This window comes from Tetrao urogallus, assembly GCF_951394365.1.
Source record: "Tetrao urogallus genome assembly, chromosome: 2".
NCBI lineage: Eukaryota > Metazoa > Chordata > Aves > Galliformes > Phasianidae > Tetrao > Tetrao urogallus.
Window position 1 is genome coordinate 20,188,776 of NC_136814.1, and position 21,111 is coordinate 20,209,886.

Consider the following 21,111-nt stretch of genomic DNA (forward strand, 5'->3'; position numbering starts at 1 on the left):
TTCAGAGCAGGCTGCTCAGGACTGTGTCCAATTGCATTCTGGAAGATCTCCTTCCCTGATTCTCCAAGAATGGAGACTGTACAACCTGTCTGTTCCAATGACTGCTTACATACCTCTTATTTCCCTTTGTGCCTAACTCTGTTGTTTCAGCCTATGTCCATTGCCTCTTGTATGTCAGAGTCCCAGGGCCTAGAGGGAAGAATTTTGTGGCTTTCTTCATAAATCACTTCTAGCAGTTCTAACTTGGATAAGAAAAGGATTCTGGACAATTAAAAGGACAATTATTAAATTATTGAAAAGAGAACCTGGGATGCTACTAGAAAAATGTACTTACTGCAGTATTCACAAAACCTATCTTTGCTACTTGAGAGTCACAAACCTTTTTACTTTTGATGTTTCTGTATTGGCAGCATGTCTGTAAGGTGGTAGCCAGCATGAACAGTCTGTCTGTTAGCTTTGAGCCAGAGAAAATTGGGAGCATCTATGAGTTCAGAGAACTTTGGAATTTAGAAATACAAGAGATGCTATAATATTTTCCAAAACAAAAAGTATGATTACTTCAAGCCTGAAAACTTACTACTCTTTAAATGTGTGAAGGTATGTTTTCCAATTGTCATTTCACTTGTGACCATAGCTATTAAATTTTTTCAAGAAACAGCACAGTTTAGAGTGAAATGTTGTTGTAGTAAGTCCCCCTGTGTATAAATATTAAGGTTTTAATTTCTTTCTCACTGTCTAGGGCTCTTCTATAGGTCCACGAGACTGTGAATTCTCCATTTGCTGTAGTTTCTTTAAAATGGAACTATTGCTGGACCAGATCTCCTTACTATTTTGGTCAAGATCTGTGAAGAATGCAAATGCAAGTGCAGATGGAGATTGGTAGATAGAAAAGAGTTGTAGCAGATCCGTGCCCTGATTACTACTTAGGAATCTTTCTTAGCTAAAGAAAAACATCTCACTTTTTTTTGTCTGGGCTGGAAGTTGTGTGATACTCTCAGTTGCACCGATTTTTAATTCACCGATACTTAATTCAAAACCTATTTTAGGGAGGGGAGAAGTTGATAGCACAGCACAGAGATTTGCTTGAGCTAACAAATTTAATGATCAGTTGATGACGAGTAGCAAAGCAGATTTCTTTGGTTTACCATGCCATATTCAAGACTTGGCTTTTTATCTTGGTCCTGCTCCATAACTAGGCTGAGCTGTTGACTGGATCTCTAAATCATTTTTGTTCTTTTTTTTTGTTTGTTTGGTTTTTTTACCTCTCCACTGACGGCCATTTATTTTGCTGTGAGAGGTTTTTGCATGCACGTGTTTGTTTTCTCCTTGTGTCACTTGCAGCAGTCCTCTGGGATCTATTCTAAGCTCCTCCATTGTTGACAATTTATATCTTGTCTGTGAGACAAGTTATTCATAAGTATAGGGCTTGACTTTTGCTATTATGCTGATGAAACCCAGATTTATATTTCACTTAAACTGAGTATTGATTCTGCTGTCTCTGCATTTGAAGCTTGTTTGCTGGACATAAAACTTTAAATGCAACTGAATTTCCTCCAGCAGAATGCAGATAAAATCAGAGTGCAGTGATGGGATGGGACCCTCTCCAGCATTTTTGGAGGTATTGAGGTTTAGTTCAATGAACCTGGTAGCTTCTTTGGATCTGAGGTGAGGGTTTTGGAGGTTGTTTTTCTTTCTTTTGCTGTAAACTTCAGCTGAATATTTAAAGCTATTAAGACTAAATGCAAAAGTTGCACTTCCAAAAATGATGACGTGACTTTTGAAGCTCATGCTGGTCAAAGGGACTGTGCACCATAACTACTAAGGTCACAATTGTTCAAGGAACTTGAGCATTTTTATTCTTCATGGGCCAGATCTATGTGAGCGTATTCATGCCTACTAGATTTCGGTACACTTTAAGAGGCATTAAGATGCCTACTGTCCTGTACTTGGAAATAATTACTGAGATCTTTGAAATTTTCTCTGTAGGTCTGATCAATAGATACTTGCATTCTTTGTAGCATTTTGCCTCTTAGGCATTTCTTGAAAAAGTGCCTGATTCCTCAGCTGTATTGTGTGATTCCCTCAAAAAATCCTGACTTATACAAACTTCATGGGACCTGATGAGTTTCTTCATTTCCATAGAATTTCTGAAACAAAATATTTCGGCTTTTCTCAGGAGCTGCTGAGAATGGTCTACAGTACCAATTTTTCTTAGCTACTGGTAGGCCCTTTTGACACACAGTACTGATCTGCAAAAAGGTGGTGCTGGGATTTGGTGCAATTTCCATGCAAGTGCAATGTCACTCTTCCACAATTGCACTTAATTGTGTACTTGGAGAGCTTCTTCAGATTAATGGCTTAATGCCTTCCTGGTGTGTAGAACATGTCCTTATTTCCTCTCTGAAACCACTGAGCAAGCAAAAGGTTGGAGTAGAACTTTTCAGAAGGTTTTATTGTTGCCCTTTCATTCTTTGGTAAGACTGTCTGGTGCACTGCAGCAGATGTCTTGCCTCTCACAGTGTCCTTCCTTAAGTAGTGTGTTTCTCACAGTCGAAATACTTCTGCCAAGTGAAAGACCAAGGGAAGATTCCAAGATGTGCCAGGGGAAATACATTTTGGGCACTCCAACTTGGACTCTTAGAACTATCAAAGAGGAAACAAATCATATGTCTGACTTTGGAGATTTACAGAAAGAAAAATGAGTGAAAAGTCACGAAGATTATGGCAGGACCAACTGCGTGGAACACAGAAAATGTCAGTCGTCTCGGTCACTTTCAGAGATGACAAGAATGGCACTTGGTTACCAGCCTGTCCATCAAACTGGTGGCTGAGCTCCAGTTTGTGCTCCTTAGTTACTGACTAACAACTGAGTGACTTTTACAGCTTAAAATGCGTTGAAGCAGGTTCTCTGACTAACCAGTGATGGGTAGTCACCCGTTTATAATATCCCTTATCTTTTGGCTTATTTTCGCTATTCTGCTTGTCACACTGAGAGAAGGATACACCACAAAGCAGTGACAAAATCAAAGACATTTCCTTCTTGCACTCCCTGCTTGCTATCCTCTTTGTTTGAAAGAGGGGGTTTTCTTGCAAGAGAAAATCTTCTGAAAAGTAAAGCAAGCACAACTATATTCTTTCAGTGCTTTAAAGGTGATACGTACTCTAAATATCCTTTTGCTGAACCAGATGCTTCCTTTGCCCTTGTACAGTGGGGCATGCAGTAGAAGTGCTACTTGAAACTATGCAATTCCTTTTAAAAAGCCCCTCTTCTGGCACCATGTTTCTGTTGCCAACACTATCCTAAATTTAAGTGTGAAACAGTGTACTGATGAAGCAATCCTTGATTTTTGTTCATTAAACAAAATGATGTTTTTGGTTTCTGGAATTACTGGTGAGACAGTTACGACAGCACACTTGTAGGACTTTTCCCAGTACATTGCTATTCTGATCTATTCAAAACCATGGCAAGCTATCCTTTAAAAAGACATTAGTGTGAGTACCGCGGGAAAATATATTCCAGGGCAGTAGAGGACTTGATATGATTTCCTTGATTGTATCTTTTTATTTATGAGGCATAATTTATGACTGCTGAAAAGCAAACTAAAATGAGTGATGACTAACTGCAGCCAAAGTAATAAATCAGAAGCGGAGAAAGAAGTGGTGATTTTGATCGAATCTATTGAATTAGCTGTTGCCCTTAGCTATTACAGGTATTGGAAAGACCTTTTAATATCTGCTTATCTCTCTCTTGGGAATGTGGTAACTATCTCATTATATACCCATAGGAAACAAATTATTTAATTTTCTACCTTTTAGAGTTAAACTTGTTTACATCTCTCATTAATTACGGGTGTTATACTATGTTATATGAAATGAGCATCCTTTAGAATATGGTAACGTTATGCAAGTCCCAAACCATTTGCCTGTAATCTTTGTCTTTTTTTCGCCTCCCTAGAATGGGTTTAATACTTTTATTAGATATAAAGATTTGAATAGTGAAGATGAATAGCAATGTTAAGAGGTTCAAATTATCACAATGCTAGAAGCCTGGACCTACCGTCTATCCCATTATATGTTTATGGCCTCCCTAAGTATGCTGACTGAGTGCTAAATAGGCAAGAGAATAGATTTCAGGATGGACAATCAGAAAACACACTTCTGTTTACTACCTCTTTGTACCACTGATCATGAGTGGATGTGATACCATTTTTCTATTGCCTTTGTTCTATTCCTACTAGATTGCAACCACTTTTGAAACTTTCTGCTTTGCTCATACCTTCCTGACACTGCAATGCCCAGAATGAATAAATTATTTTAATGCTGGATGCTAGACTTCCGTAGGCAGGGTTTGTGCTCTAAGTTCTGCTGACATTGCATTAGGAATCCCAAATTACCTAGACTGCATGTCAGTCAGGTCTGATGAGAAGAAAGATTTGTGAAGGGTGCTGCAAATGATGGTGGCAGAGAGCACCTCTGGGTTTCTCTAATTTTATTTAACTAGCCAAGATTATAGGTTTCAATTTTCTTGTGGAATGCTGTTCATACATTTGGTGCTGTGTTTCTGAAAATTATTGATAGATTGATCATATCTTATATACCTCTAAAATATTTTACAATCTTGGAAAAAAACTACATTGGGAAAACTCTGTTTATGTAATCATAGGGCTATAAATGAGAGGTCTTGGTGAAGAAAACAGTCTCAAAGTAGTGCTGTGTGTTTGGGCCTCCAGGAATCAACTGTAGAAACAGAGGAGTCGTATCAGTTCAGCTCTGCTACTGCTCATCTCTCCTGGCGTGTGCAGAGTGTTGCTAGTGCTGAATCCTTCTTGGAAGGACCAGCAGTCAGTTGTGTTAAGTCCTTGAATTCCCCTCAAGCAGAGAGCTGAGCTCTTGCCCCTCACAGAAGCACGTTAACTTCAGTGTGGCCTGATGCACAGTACCTGAAAGGCTTGGTGGGAGCCTGCAGTCACTGCTGGTCAACAGTGAACTTTTGGAGGAGGGCGATTGTTACCTGGTCTCTGTGCAAAGTGAAGGATGCTGGCTCTGCCTGCCCTAGGAATTCAGCAGGAGCTCAAGACTTCTGCCTCCAGACAGGCGAGCTGCCACCAGACAGCCCACCCTTCTGCCTGTAGCCTCCTTGCTATACTTCAGCAGAGGTGAAGGAAACGAGTCCTCTTGGAGAGTTTCTAACGCTCACTTTGCAGGATCGGTGAGAGCTTCCTCCCTTTGGCCCTTGTGCTTACAGGGGAAATACCTGTCACTCTGCTGGGACCAGGTGTGAGATGTGAGTGGTGTGAACTGGCAGGCATTACTGCGCACATGCTGTCCTCTGTGAGACCTCTGCTCAGTCAGCTTGTGTTTATGCTTGTTTGTGTAATTGGAGTCACGATCAAAAGATCACTTTAATCACTGGGGGAATTTTTGGTAACAGTGCATTTTTTCTGCCTTAATCACAGACTGTATTTGTCCTTTGAGGGGGTTAAATTTGTGTACTTTATTTTGGTAGCTTCTTCACTGTCCCTTTCCATCACAGAGAAGCTTAGTGCTTGCCTGTTTGCTTGTCTTCTTCTGATACTTTTCTTCAGCTTTAGCGGTGGTCCAGCTGCTTCCCTCCATTCCATGCTGTATGAAGTACATACTTTCACATATGATCTCCATTTGATAAAAGAAAGAAATGACTTTTTCAGTTCAAAACACAGCTTGCCCAGGTGAGGATCTCAGGCTTGTGTTGCTCAGAGGTGAAGACAACACCTGCTCACAGCATCTCCGTCTTTGAGCCATTGTAATTTTATTGCCCTGGTATGGGGAAAGTTGCTATTCATCTTTACTGAGCTTGAACAAGTGCTCACTGCACTCAGGCTGTGGCCAATTTCTCAGCACTTTCCTTCCTGTTCTCCAACCTCTTGCTGGGCCAGTGAGCCTTCAGACTGTCCTGTGATCATTTTGAGCAATGCTTGAATACCAGTCTCATCCAGGAGCTGAGATCATGCAAGGTCATTGGTGATGAAAGAAACAAGCTTAGTTACCTGCAAGTGGACTTCTCTAGTACTCTAGATATGCAGACTCCAGATAAGTTTCTCCTCTCTGGTTCTACCTCATAATCCAACGTGGTCCAGAGGCCAGCAAATTTATAAAGCAGTTTAAAAAATATCTCATGTAGTGTAGCTGATTTTGGAGACCTCTCCTGCTTTTGTTGAGGGAAAGTAGCCATTAAAAGCCATACATCTTTTGACAGCATGCAGAGCCATGCACCATGATGTCATAGTTAATGCTTTTGAAAGCAGTATATTCAGAAGCTCAGGTTATAAGAAGTGTTTGATGCCTTTCTGCTGTTTTGTCTGTTTTGTCATCCAGTACATTCCTGCCTACATGAGATCTGTGCTCTGAGGTAGCTTTTAGAATCTTCTGCCATTCTGAACAGCAAATGAGATGATGATTTTCCATTTCTCTGTGGATGCAGTAAATATTTTCTGTGCTGATTATGTCATGTCTTAAAAGGACTCTTTTTGTGTGCCAAAATAAAACTTAGGACAAAAGTCTAAATCATGGAATTTCATCTTGCCCTTTTTGTGGTGATTTTCTGAGGAGCCGTAACCAAATCAAAACTCTGATTTTAGCAGGTGCTTCCCACTGCTGCTTCTGTTGCCTTGCTGTCTGGTTTCTTCATGCACTGAAATGACAAAACATGAACATTTCCATCTGCAGCCATTTCTGTGCACTTACAACTCTGGATCTCCAAGCACAGGCCAGAGTTTACTTGAATGACGATTCTCATAGGGAAAAATTTTTATAGCCATCCATTCTTTTACAGATGATTAAGCAGAAGCAGAAGGAGTCAGGGGAGTCAGGATTATGCCAGTGTAAATCCAGAATTTAGATCCTCTGAAGTCCTGTTGAGCTCTCACAGTGTTTTTCCAAAGCCGATGTGAATTTTGCACAGCCAAAGATATTCTGCTGGGAATATGTCTTGGCATGGCTGAGTTGCTAAGTTTCCCTCACTGGTATTCTGAGACCATGACTGTCAGACAGGCCCAGATGCATCTTGGCCTCTTATTGCAGAGGAATGTGATGCTCAGAGGATGGGCTCAGGGTCCCTCCCTGGAGATGGACCTGGCTAGGAAACCATGTCTGTTTGCACTTGCCCTTGCTCTGCCGAGTTGATCTTGGTTTTCTTATGTTTGTACAAATATAGGGTGCACACTGTGCACAGACAGAGGTGAGTTGTGCACTTGGGCACTTCCACTCTGGAGGACAGTGGGACTGACGGCCTCCACTGAAGCGTGTGATTGAAATGAAATCGCTGCCCTCTGGGAAAATGTCTTCAGCCACCCAGATGTCACGTTTTAGGAGACCAGCGTTCCCCTTTCCCTTGTCCTGAGATGGTGTTTGTCAAAAATAAGGCTTGTTTTCTGAAAGGCATGGCTTAGGCACCTATGATATGGGAGGGATGGAAGAAGATGCCTCCCACCAACTCTCAGTGAGTTGTGTGTACCCCAGCTATGCTGCATCTCTCTCTTCTCCAAATTTCCTAAGGGGTCCCATTGCGAGGCCTGTTTGCTGCACTATGCAGGAAGCCTCTGTCCCTAGTTCTTGGCCATCAGTTATAGTGTGGAAGCTGGTTCTGCAACTCAGCCCCAATCCTGCCACTTTCCATGCTCTTTAAGACCGCAGCCTGGTGTGCAGCCAGAGCTTTAGAACCTTAGTGGTCAGTGCTGAGTCGAGGCAAGTGGCACATTCAGAGCTGCTTTTTCCATATGTGGCTTTTTCTCTCCGCAAAGAAATATGCTCCTTGAAATGAGCTACTGTGGGCAAATCTTTGTAGCAGCAGGGACTTAACTCAGATAGAGGGTTTGACCTACTGCAGTAAAGTGAACAGAGTTTGACTTATGAAAAGTTCACAACAGAGATATATTACTGATTTCACTGAAAATGAAAGTACTCTGGCAGAGCTTTTTATTGTAGGTTGTCATCTGCACTTATGTAGTCTTTCACTGGATGATATTATATGTTACTGAAGGAATGAGGCAGTAACTTCAGTTTTGTAGTTGGCAGAACCATAGTCTTCAAAGCCTCTGAGGTAGTTTTTGGCCCTTTTCCTTCCCCGGACCCCTTGTGAAGTGTTCTGTGGTCTTGGAACTTAATATTGCCAGCTGGAAAGATGCCAGGGTCAATCTTGAACAACTCTAATTTCTAAACCTCTTATTTTTTTAAGGCAGAGTCCCACCAGCCACTTTCCCAGGACTTCTGCCTGGAGTAGATCACATAAGAACGTGTTTTACTGTTGTTAGAATTGCTTGGCGTGAAAGCTTACTAAGGAATACTTATACTAAAAATCGCTCAGACAGTCCTCTTGTATTGCCATTTAGATCTATCATTCTGATTGATCACTGTGTGGTTGGCTAATATTGAGCCTAATTTAACCCTACACACTCACGCATCCATCTATTCTGTCTATTGTACCTGACATTCTACAAATTACTTACTCATGCAAATGACGACCTAAGGCAACCTTTTATGATATTCGTGTTTAATTATACAAATGGTTTTTGATAAATAAGATTATACATCCTTCCATATGTTTATTCACTCCTTGATGAAAGCAAAATTTAATTTTCATGCAGATTTGTTGAAGACTGTGTTTAATAAGTGCTGAGTTTTATGTAGTCTGCAGATCACTCTGGTTTTGGGAAGCTGACAAAACCAGTAGGTGTAGTTCACAGAGACGTGTGGGTTTTAATCAGGCCTTGTTCAAGCTGCTAAATTTTGAAATCTTGGAATTGAAACAGTTGCCTTTGTGCTCACAGGGTAAAGAGAATGTTGTTGTGGAAGTAAATGAGAGATGCTGAATTAACCATAATTTTCAGTGGGCTTTGTTTATATTATGGGTTACTGAAGATGTTGCCAAATGATTGCTACAGAAATATTTTTAAGAGAGAGATACCCCTATAAAAATGTCAAGTTTTTAAGAGTAGCTAGAATTTGTCTTGTGCAATTCAGTCAAGGTGAACATAATTAGATGTCAGACAGTGGCAGGCTGAACTCACTGGGGCTGCTTGCACACGTGAAGGAATTGAGGGGAAAGGAGACAAATGGCAGGACTGGATGTCAGTATTTTTGTTCACATTTGTTTGAAAATGTTATCGGTGTTGATCCTCTTTGCATGGCACAACAAGGACAGTGCTGGGAATTTAGGTAAGTAGGAGCTACATGAATACACGCTTCCTGAGACAAGAAATCTACTTTTCAGTGTAATTTTTTTTTCTGTTAGGAAGTCATTGGATCAGTACAGGTACTGGGCTGCAGACAAGGGACATTTTGCACAGGGGCTGTTATACTGTGTCTTTCTCAGCAGAATTAAAGCTGCAGCAGCATCCTAGAGAGCTGTGGAGTTTTTGTAGGCTTGAGTCCTTCATTGATAGTCTCTCTGTTTCTGTATGCTGAAGGTGTGGTCAGTGAACTCGGCGGGCCGGACACCGAGCGGCTGGACGCGCTGCCGGACAGGTCCTGCTCCTCCTGAGGGCCTGGCAGCTCCCCTCTTCCACACAGTGGCATCTACAGTGGCCGTAGTGAACATCAATCCTCCTCTTAAGTCAAATGGGGTGGTCAGTATCTACAGGCTGTTTTCTAATGATACTCGAGGGACTGAGGTGGTGGTAAGTATTGTGAAAATTATTGGTGTACTTCCATTTTAACTTGCTTTTTTTAGCATTAGCAGTTTTGTTCTTAGTAACTGTCTGCTGGTTGCCAATTTTATTCCTCTCCTGCTCTCCCTTTGTTGCCTGCTCTGCAATGCTCTCTTCTGGCCAAAGCGGGTCCTACACTTTCACTCAGCTAAATGTGCTTCTCAAGGCATTATCTTCAGCATTCAAATCTTTCTCACTTGGTAATGTGCTGTGACAATGTGACGAGAATCCACAGCGTTGTTTTGGGGATGGCTGACCATCCAAATGAAATCCTCCAGACAGCCCCTGCCAGTCCAAATGGTGCAAGTGGAAACGGGAGCCAGGAGGAAGTGGTTGTGCGCTTTGGATAGGCTAGAGGTTTGAAGCTCCAAAGAAAATACTCTGAGTTACCCTTAAAAATCTGTCTTATTGGTAAGAAGTATTGCATGGCAAAGCACTAAAGAATACTGCACATAAAAAGATAACGGTGTCTCAGTCTAGATCACCTAAAACGAAGTTCTTAATGGTGACATCTTCAGTGCAAATCTTAGCTATTTAATCAAATCCCAGTGAACCAATTCTCTAGGCAATACCTCCTTTTGGTGTCTGCGCCATGGAGGGTTCCAAGCCTCAAATGTGGAGTCATTTTCATCTCTAGATTGGACACTGCTGCATCTAAGAGGCCCATAATCCAGACTGGAGGGTTACATGTGGTCTTCAAATGTTTCCTCAGTTTTAACTCTGTCTGGTTTGTGGATTTCCATTTTCTAGGGTGGGCACATGGGAAGCAAGAAAAAGTAAACTTATATATATGTTTATGGTAACAGATTGATACTATTTATTTTGTGTTTGCACAAGAAGGCTCAGCAAATGTGACGAGACTGCAGCAACACAGATGATGCTTTTATAGGGTTGACATGCAGCTTTGATTTTCCCTTGAGATTGATCTCATTAGGTGTCCAGGTGTGATTGGACTCAGTTAAGCTAGGAAACCTGCAGAGTTTCATTACTGTTTTAAAACTGGGAGATGTGAGGAAAATCTAGAGCTGTGCAAGTTGTCTGGAGCGGTTACCACCAAATCAGTGCAAACTGTTGGAATAACCTTTGTCCCTAGCATTATCTGTCTGGTTTTCACAAGAAGGCAAGTATTTACAGTTTTTTCTTTGCATCATCTTTCTCAGTTTGGAAGTGTTGGAGATACCTTTTCAGGTCATTAGCCCTGTCCACAAGTTTAAGCTGCCTACTGATTGCATATTACAGATTTATTTCTCCATGCATTTATACCTCCCAGTGCAATCAGAGTGTCCATGTCTGATTCAGCTAGCTCATCTCCCTGGTGTCTGTATGGTCTTCCATCTCCATCCCATCACACCTGCCATGCTGCTGTCTCTAGCACTAGCATTAGGCAATACCAAATGCTTTTCTTTCCTTGCTTCACAACATTCCTTCCCATTTTCTTCTGTACTGTGCTGAGTCACATGGTGCTATGTGGAAACAAATGTTGCCCCCTGATGGTGTTTATTATTTTGGTTTAAAAAGGTGTATCCATAAATGGCTACAATGAAGAGGTGAAGTAGCTGTTCCTCCAAGCAGTTTAGAAATAAGTTTCCTTTGCCAGAACTTTCCCATGCTAGATGTAGAAGAGTTGCCTATCAAGCAGGATTGCATGGCAACATAGCCGTTTCAGTGTGGAGCAGCGCTGTGTTGGCCCCCTGCTCAGAGGTTCCTACTGGAGAGCCCACTATCCCTTTAGGTAAATTGACCTACCAGTCACATGCCCATCACTCTGCCAAGTGCTGTCTCCTGTATCCAAGCCAAGGAAGCTTTTGAGATATCCATGGGCACTTGCTAATACGCTTATCATGCAGTCATTTTCACAGTCATTTATTTTGTTTCAGTTCCTTTTAGCCTAGTATTTCTCCTTAAAGGTTTGCAGTTTCTCTTTCCCTGAGAATGACATATACAAGTTGATATACAGAGTTTACATCTCAACTCAAGAGGTCTGTGAGGCCACTGATGGCGTGGTCTTTTCCTTTGAGCAGTGCCCTTTAACTTTGTAATGGGAGGAAAATAACTGCAGAGGTCCTAGTGCACAGCAGCTGCATTAATGTCAGACTTAAAGGACATGCAGAACCTTGTGCCCATAGTCTTCTGGAGTTAATTTATCCTGATAACTCTTATTGAGTACTTGTGGTGCTTGAACCTATGACAAGTTTCCTCTTAATTTTTTGCAGCTGTCAGAAGGGACTGCCACCCAGCAGACAATACACGGGCTAAAACCTTTTACCACGTACTCCATTGGTGTGGAGGCCTGCACCTGTTTCAACTGTTGCAGCAAAGGACCCACGGCCCAAATCACCACACAGCCAGCTCCCCCCTCTGAGCAGCCTCCCCCACAGATCCGTGCCGTGACCTCCAGGAACGCCTCTTTCCAGTGGAGTGCTCCTCAGTCACCCAATGGCATTGTCACCAGGTGGGAGCTGCAACCCAGTCAAATTTCAGCTAGCCAGGAGTGGTGGCAGAGCCACCTTCCTGGATGTAAATTGTAATCATGTGACTAAGAGGTCTGGATGGTTGGAACAGCCATGTTCTTTCTTCCTGGTGTTGGTGATGTTATCTCATGTGGCCTAAAAAGCATCCAGGAGGTGTTTGGGTGAACCGGTTGCTTTTCTCATGTGCAGGATATAGAGATTGATGAAGGTGGAGAGGATGCTGGGAGTGGAGGTCATTGTCTAAAAGCTGTGGTTGCACAGTGAGAGTGGTGAGATCAATTGTCTGCAAGAGGCAGCTGTATTTTGTGGCTAGTAAGGCCGCTAGCTGATGTGCGGAAGTGTTGATGCCTTTTAAGGAACCAGTAGTTTCATTATGTGTGACTGACAACCACAGTTTTTCATAGACCACAGCCGGGGCCAAAGTCTCCAGGAGAAAAACTAGCATTGCAGATATACAGCAATCAAGATGAAATGGTTGGTTGGTTGTAATGAAACAATCATGTTATGTTATAAAAGCTCTTAGTTAATCTAAATCTTCACTGTCTTCTCAGCTATGAGCTCCATGTGTACATGGCTTGTCCTCTGAACCTGCAGCCGGCAGTAAAGGCTTGCAGCCCTGGCCCAACTGAGGTGAAGTATACAGGAAATGGACAGAGTGCCAACGTATCGAACCTCGAGCCTTACACAACCTACAACCTGCGAGTTGTGTCTTACAACTCCGTGGGCAGCAGCGCCTCAGAGTGGGTTGGCTTCACTACAGAAAAGGAGCGTGAGTATGAGATCAGAAATTTCTGCTTTTGCTACATGGGGCACAGATCTATTGATTCTCTTCAAGAATAACCTGTCTTAATTCATGTCACACTTCTGCCAGGTTCATTAAAGTTTTCCACAGGCTGAATCTGAATGTTTGGATCCTTGCTGATAGTGAAGAGTTTATCAGTAACCAACCACATCAAGGCACTACTTTAAATTCGTGTGGTGCTGTACAGAACTTAGTTCATGGCCTGAATCAATGATTGAGCACCTGGTGAAGGAACACAGCCAGCCTGGGAGCACAGGTGAAGGCAGTTTGCCTGTGTGATTAGAAGGGGTGGAGCCAGGTTCTCCCTAAGCCTCATTTAAGTGCTGGCCGCACAAGGGAAGGATATGTGGAGGTTCCTCCTTCTAACTCCCAAAAAATCTGAAACAAAAACTTAGAACTAAAATCAAACTACAAAATGAGGAAGTCTGATCCTGGGCAGCAGCTCCTGCCATGATCTGAGGGGGCCAGGGGGCTTACAGCAGCCTTGCGATGGGTAAGCAAATCTTTTCTTTCTTTGGCTGGATTGTGACCATTGCTCTTTTTTGGGTGATTTAGAACTAGGTGGTTTAGAAGGTTGTCTGCCAATTGCCTTTCCCTACAGGTGGTGTGTATGGAAGAAAAATGTGCAGGACTTGTGCCTACAGCCAGTACAGATTTTTATCATCAAAACTGAATATCTGGTAGTCTAGCATGAGCTTTTATTGAAAAGATCCATAGTGCTGTAGCCAATCATTCTGTAACAGATGAGATCATTTCACCTCAGCATGCCAGGACAGGGCTAAGAGAATCTTAACTTTTTCTCACATAGTCTGGTGCCAGGATTTCAGAATCCTTTTTATAGAAATCCCATTTAAATCAATAGATACTCCTGCTGAGTAGATAATAAAAATGTAGCACCTGCTATGTTGCATGGATTCTCATCTCTAAATTTAGGGTAACTTAGCCCCAGATTTTCTTGAATGTGACCACGATTTTAAAAAAAGTCTTTAAAGCTATTTTGCTGGCTGAAAACTGTAATGTGATTGATGAACTTTAAAATGGAGAAAATAGGTGAGACATACAGAACAAAACTGTTTAATAGCCATTTTCAAACCCCTGCCCACTGGGTCTGCAGTCTTCGTGTGTCAGTCTTTCTTGCCTTGCTGAACTCTTACATGGATTTCCCGAGTCACTCTGAAAGTCTCCTTACTCTTGCCTGGAAGGTTTGGTTTAGTGAAAGTGGGCAATTAGAGGCAAAGTGTAGCTGGACAAGCAGCTTCCTTGTGAACAAATCAGCACGTGGTGGGCATGTGGTTTAATGACAAAGTCACAAGAAGGGACCACCTCAAACTGAAGTTGAGTCATTTGTCAGCAAGCTGTTATGCCCAACTGATGAAAGCTTACACCCTGAAGTGAGTTCTGTTTCTTTTCTCTCTGCCTGCTGTGGCTTTTGTATTATGTATGTGCACATATTAGAAGAAAATCTAGGGCAGTCTCTCTGGGATTGCAGAATAGTCCTTTCTTTAACAAGTTTGGTTGCCAGAGCTAGGTGTGCTGCAGCTGAGCTTGCAACTTCAACAACCTCCTGTTTCTCTCTGTAACATACCCTGAGTTGGGATTTAATCTGTGCAGTTTTAGTGCTGTACCACGAAGGCAAAGGAGCAGAAATCTAGGTCTTTATATGAAACATTTCTGCTTTCTCAGTGTAGGGGCTGGCTTGCTACTAAACTTTCTCTTTTCTCCATCTGTCTGCTCATACAAATGAATATGAGATAGCTAGTACACGTGTGAATGAGCTTGAATCATTCAGAGCCTGTTTCTCCCTGTTCTATGATTCTGCCACGCCTGTTGCCTAGAAATAGGATTTTCTTCTTTTGCAGCACCTCGGTACATGGCTCCGTTCTCAGTTGTTAGCAATTTATCTACCATCCACATAGACTGGAGTCGCACTTTCGTTTTGAACGGACGCCTGAAGGAGTATGCATTAACTGAGAGTGGGCAACGCATCTACAGTGGCTTTGACACCGAGTTGTATTTGCCAAGGACATCTGACAAAAGTCTGTTTCAATTTCCTATGTCTTTCTTCCTTTAAAAGATGTTGAGCTCAATTAATAGTGTTAATATTATTGCTAAATTTGAGGAATGTCTCCCTGGAAGTCTCATGCTTAAGAGCACAGGAGTTACTGCTTTTCTTCCTAAATGGAGGAATGAAAGGGAGTCTGTGCAGCAGCTCTGGCAAGTTGTGCTGCATCTAAATACTTGCTGAATACTATAGCCAAATTTATTGAACTGCATCCAAGCAGATGCTTGAAACAAAAATTCTTGGAACTAGTAACAGTTTTACTAGACTGGGTGAGCCTGTGTTAGTTTGTTGTGGTGGCTGAGCTTTACCAAATCTCAGAGCTGCATTGCTATTCTGTTCTTTGAGGCTGTGCTCTAGAAAAAAAAAATGCATGGAAATAAACTTCATAAAGGGCTGGAGCCTGTTTGTTTGTTTGTTTTTTAGTATACATATATATTTTAAGGACTATATCGGTATCTTTTGGAATTGGCCTTGTTTTGAAATGCAGTTTCTCTTTCAGAAATTTGGGATGTTTAAAATGAAAACCAAATCATGTCAACAGAGGAAAAATAAAAACAAAAAAGAGAGATTCTGTTTTTAAGAGGTTTTTCTTTGTATGTTACAGGGATTTGTCACTTACTTTTTACTATCCTGGATACTACTATGATGCTAATACTTTTTAAAAAAATCAAATGTTTTCAACAAGTTTCTATCAGCTGTGAACAAATGGCCCAGGGAATTTGTGGCACAATGATGGAATAAATTGAAATTTCCAGTTGTATACAATTGAAAAAGGGAGAACTGAGTGTTGAAAGAGGAGCATAACTTGTAACAATGTCATAGTGATGTTTATCATATGTTCTGCCATACTTAATGGTTTAGAAGTTGAATGTATAAGGGATTATGAGGCTCTAACCTTGAACTCAGGTAGCTGGTGTTTGGCGATGTGCTTGGTTGTTCTGAGTTAGCAATCTCTACTGTTGGATAATGGTGAAAAACACCTACAGAATTCTGATTTCTCCTTTTTGCTCAGCTTTTCTGTTTCAAGTAACATGCATCACCGATGAAGGGAGTGCCATGACGCCAGTCATCAAGTACAGTGCTGCTGATGGACTTGGTAATTATATGAACAAATTACCTATTGCCTACTGATTTTGTGTTTGTGGTAAAAATGTGATATGCATTGCATACTAGATGGAGTGGAATCTGACTGAGGGATCATGCCATGAGTTTTCTCAGGACACTTGCTGTATAGATCCTTTACTTGTTTTGTAAGGGTAGTAGGCTTAGTGTGATGAAGTCCTAGTTCAGTTGTTGTCCAGTAGTAGATACCCACCACTAAAATGTCTGTATTTCCTTTTAGCTTTGTTTTCTAGGATGAAAATCTAAGCTCAAACTATTTCTAACTGGCATTGCTTTTAATTAATTTATTGTGAGTTTGCATTTTGTTTGGCTTCTTAAAATAGATCACCCTTGTCTTTGCAATTATTCTTTGTACTGTAGTTCCCTGATACACCTTTTCATGCTCTCAACTATCGTCCTGCAAAATTTCAGGCAAGGCTATGGTAAAAGCATTGTGAAGTATTCCCATATCCATCACCTTCATTTGTTCTTTTTGACTGCTGTATGTACCCTGCATCTACTACAAATTGGATCAGCACCACAGGCAGCTTGCAGTGGAGACTTGGAAGTGAAGGTGATGGAAATCCCTTAGCAAAGTGTCTCGATACGCATGTAGGATCGCAAATAACCAAACAATTCTGAATTCTGTCACAGAGATTTCTGATGCTTGTGTTGTGCGAAAGCAGAGCCATGTGGCTGTTTTTCTAACAGGCAGGGGAAGGAGGAATAAAGTGTTTCATGTTGTTTTCTTCTATATTAATTTATTATTCATTTTTGTTCAGTCTTCCTCGCGCTCTTTTTAACTGTGCAGGCATGCTGCTACAGGCATTGTCGTGTAGAGAATGTCCTCTGTCCGTACCTCTCTGAAATTACTGTAGTCATTTCCACCCTTCAAGGTTACTTGGAGAACCTTTTTTTTTTTTTTTCTTTTTTCCCCCACTCACATTCCACCTCCACCGCCTCCTTTCTCGAGAGCTGCTGGTGCAGTGGTGATTTCCAGCCTGAGCAGCAATGCCGGAACTTTAAGCAGGGTCTCCTGAGGGTAGTAAGCTTTTTATTATAGCCCGCCAGCATATTGAACCATTATGCCACCTTGAACATAAGTGCAAATAAGCACATGACGACAAAATGACTTAAATTCCTGCCTAATTTATTAGAGGCGAAAGGGGTAGCATATTGTTAAATGACTTTCTGAAATAACATTCTCTTTCTCTCCTAATCCCTCCTGATTTTTACAGGTCTGATCTTGACAACACCTGGAGAGAAGGACAAAGCAGAGTCCAAAAGTGTAAAATTCTACAATGAACTGTGGTTTGCAGTTTTGATGGTAGTTCTAGGTTTGATCCTCCTGGCTATTCTTCTCTCCTTAATTCTTCAAAGGAAAGTGCACAAGCAACCCTATGCACGAGACAGACCTCCTTTAGTTCCACTCCAGAAAAGAACATCGCCAATGAGTGTGTATTCAACAGGTGAAACTCATCCGGTATGTTGGGCAAAACACAATTACTCATATCCATTGTGTCATACTTCTGTCTGTCCTTCACAGATTTCTTTTGTCCTCTGACTACTTTGCACTCCTATTTCCCAACTGAATGCTGTTCAGTGTAGGAAAAGGACTGTCTGGTGTGCCCATGAAGGCACAGAGAGCCAAGATGAAGGCACTCAGTCCAGAAAGATTGCTGTGGCATCTGGTCTGCAGGCCCTGACATCTCTGGACCTGAAATGCTGATGATGCTTTAAGAAAAACAGTAGAACTGTAGTCACAGAAAATCCAGAGCCATTGATGGGACCTGATGTTAGCTAGTATCTGCAGTACAGCTGGAAACGCTTTCATATCTTGAGAAATGGTAAGAAATTGTGCCTTCTGGAGGAGCGCATCACATGGTCCCAGCTGCCTGTTGTGAAAGGTTAGCCAGGATCAAGTTGACAGTCTTTTGTCAGGTAACAATGAGTTGCTGTTGCAAAAGCAGGGCTTAGGGTTGGGCTCTGTTTCTTTCTAGTTATAGAACCCAGCTGGAATGCTGCAGGACAAGCTGCCAGGAAGGTCGGGGGAGAGTGAGCGCAACTAGAGAGAAGCTAGGAACCTTAACAAAATGTGTGTCTATGCATGTAAAGTCACACTGGGACCATGAAAGGGCAGGAGGGAAGCTGTTGGGGATTGATTAAGAAGGTGGCTCAGTGTCATTTTTATTATGATATCTATTGCTCTGTTTAAAACAAACAAAAAAAAACACCAACCCAGATAAAGAACATGTTCCATCACATAGCAAACTATTTGCAAAAAGTGAGACAGAGGAATGTGAAAAAATTTATAAGACTGAAAGGTAGAACTTCTTCCCAGGCACAGGCTGTGAGGCTATTCTTGTCACTTCTCTGCTGCTTTTTCCTGTGACTCTTGCATCCTTCACGCGTTCTGTTCCTATTTGTCTCGGTGCCAAGAAGCTGCATCTGTGCCTCAACAAAGCAGCTCTTGGAAACAATAGGATTTCCAGCATGCCCCTTCTCCTGGTGAAGGCTGAGAGCATAACAAGCTTTTATTGATCTTATGGTTTTGATTCCATTTCTTCTGCAGCCTGTTCTGTTGTGTTGTCCCCCTTGACTTATGATGTCCTTGCTGCTGGCATGCCTACGTTGTTCCTAGCCTTTTTTTCTTTTTTTTTTTTCCTCCAAAAGCTTGTAGAGCTAATATGGGGGGAGGAGCCATTGTGCTGTGCACCAGTTGAAGAACTTAGTACAGAGCTACTTTGAAGTGGCAAAATTGTTTGTTCTACAATTGCTACTGCAATCATGCAGCGAGTGTTGCTGGCTGCCCACATGGCAGCTGATGACCACTTGAAGTAAATCATGCTGTGTATTTGCTGGTTCTCCACTCTCCTATGTCCTGCTATGCTATCTCCCTACCCAGAGCTGCAGTTAATTCACTTCCTTGTATAAGAAACAGATTGCACTTGTGCTACACCTTACCCTGCCCTAATGCTTCTCCTCCCTCTCTTTAATCTCAGTTTGAGACTATTGCTGACACATCTGATTCATCAAGCAGCATCACTCTCAAAAGTTACAGGATGCATTCTGAGGTAGAGTTGTTAGCGTGCAGTGTTGCAAGATGTGTGATGTGCCACGTGGCCCTAAGAGCATGCAGAAAGGCAGCTTTACTTGCAGCGCATGTTTATCTGGGTGGGTGAAAACCTTTTTCCTGGCTGTGGTAACTGTATATAACTAAGCAAAAGGAAGTCTGCTTAATGCCCTTGCTGTGTGTGTCTCGATTGCCATTCTTGTAGACAAAATTCTTTGGACCTCTACTTGTTGGCTAATGAAGGAAAAAAAACTGGAGGGGGAAAAAAAGCCAGGACAGCCCTGTTTCACAGAGTTGGGCTTTTATTTCCTTTTCACTCATGTGATTGGCAGTGGGGAAGGGTTTTTTATTTTCCCCCTCTGTGCATAACTTTTGAAGCATGGACTCTTGTTCTCTTACACTACTCTTTTGTTTTGATTAGTGTTTGAGGATGATGCCCTGTACATTCAATTTGTTGGTTTGCTGTTTCCTCCTAGGGACTAGCGGATACAAAAATTCCAGGAGTTGGTTCTCCCACAAGCAGCCGTGGTCTCTATAATGCTTCTGGGGGACGGAGACCGAGTCAGAGCCAACTAAATCGCACATATTCCCCAGCCTCTCTTCATCGTAGTGTCAGCCAGCTGCTTGACATCTATGACAAGAAGTCTTTTGTTGATGAATTACCTTGGGATACCATAATTCGTAATCATCGTGCTGGTGGTCGTGGCTTGGTAAGGACTCCTTCTGTGATGGTGTTGTGTGTCAGCTGTTTGTGATTTTTAGAATTGTGTAAGAATCATGAAAATGTGTAACAAAGGATCAGGAAGGATTTCAAAAGATGTAGAAGGAGATGGTAAAATTCCTTCCTGCCTACTGCAGGTATCACTGCTCTAACAGGATGCAAGTATTCTTCATGTCTATTTGTCCATGGTAGCTGTTGAACCAATAACTGCACGGTCTATCTGCAATATGTATTTTAAAGAAATCTATTCTGTTTGTCCAACTCATAGATGTTTCTCTCCACCCATCTTAGCAAGTCTGTAAGAGGGGCCAGTGAGAAAAAAGGCTTTATGTTCTGTCTGCATGGGGCTAAAAGGAGTCTGGGGGTAGTGGGCATAGCAGTTGTAGCGTGCCACACTACAGGGATGTTGTTGCCATTGCTACAATATCTGCTGAGGCTTAAGAACATAGTGACACTTAGCTCGCAGTTGAGCTGGTTTACAGAATGGTCTGCTGCCCTTCAGAGCTGGTAGAAAGTAGGAGCAGGGGAATTAAAACTCACTTTTGGTGACCAACCAATATGAGTTAAGCTCCCTTTTAATTTCAAAAATACAAAACAGGGCTCTTCTATTGATGTTTTCTGTACATTGCTTTAGATTTCCCTAAATCCAATTGCCTGTGCTCGTCTACTCTGCTGCAAAAAGAAAAAAAAAAAAAAAAAAGGTCTGCAAGGCTTTTAACTCAGCTCTTCCCTTTATTACAGCAAGTAGCTAGAAATTGATATAAAGTGTTTTTCATTCTGTCCATTTTTGGGATGAACATACTGAATGGTGTAAGCACACCATTACAGATAGTTGCAGAACGCTGCTAATAGAGTTTTTGATGTAGAAACAAAGTGTAGATGTCTCTCCTTGCTGTCAACTTTTTATCTGGCTCAATGCATTGGAGTATTTTGAGATTGAAAGGAAGCTGAGACTCTGAAAAGCTGACTGTGTGTCAAAACAATTGCCTGACAGGCCACACTTCTTTAAGTGGAATTGGGCCAGGCCTGGGGCCAGGTGCTAGTGCAGTTCCACAGTGCTCCACTGTAGGGTTCATTCTTCTATAAATTATCTGGCTTTAGGACTCAAATGTATACTAAGTTCAGAGATGACTATGTATATAATATATATATATAATATGTATAGTATATATAATGTATACTGAGTTCAGCAATTTCC

The 21,111-nt window shown here is 41.8% G+C and overlaps 1 protein-coding gene across 1 annotated transcript in view; it reads left to right on the top strand.

Moving 5' to 3' along the window:
* USH2A (usherin) overlaps window positions 1-21,111 on the top strand; it is a gene marked incomplete at both ends in the record, with an annotated part of 372,871 nt that overhangs the window by 351,065 nt on the left and 695 nt on the right. Inside the window, 8 exons of the mRNA XM_079550589.1 lie at window positions 9,444-9,653; window positions 11,897-12,135; window positions 12,706-12,923; window positions 14,816-14,992; window positions 16,031-16,114; window positions 17,358-17,602; window positions 19,122-19,193; window positions 19,669-19,902. Of these exons, the coding sequence (XP_079406715.1) occupies window positions 9,444-9,653; window positions 11,897-12,135; window positions 12,706-12,923; window positions 14,816-14,992; window positions 16,031-16,114; window positions 17,358-17,602; window positions 19,122-19,193; window positions 19,669-19,902 (1,479 nt within the window). The remainder of the gene's footprint in view (window positions 1-9,443; window positions 9,654-11,896; window positions 12,136-12,705; window positions 12,924-14,815; window positions 14,993-16,030; window positions 16,115-17,357; window positions 17,603-19,121; window positions 19,194-19,668; window positions 19,903-21,111) is intronic.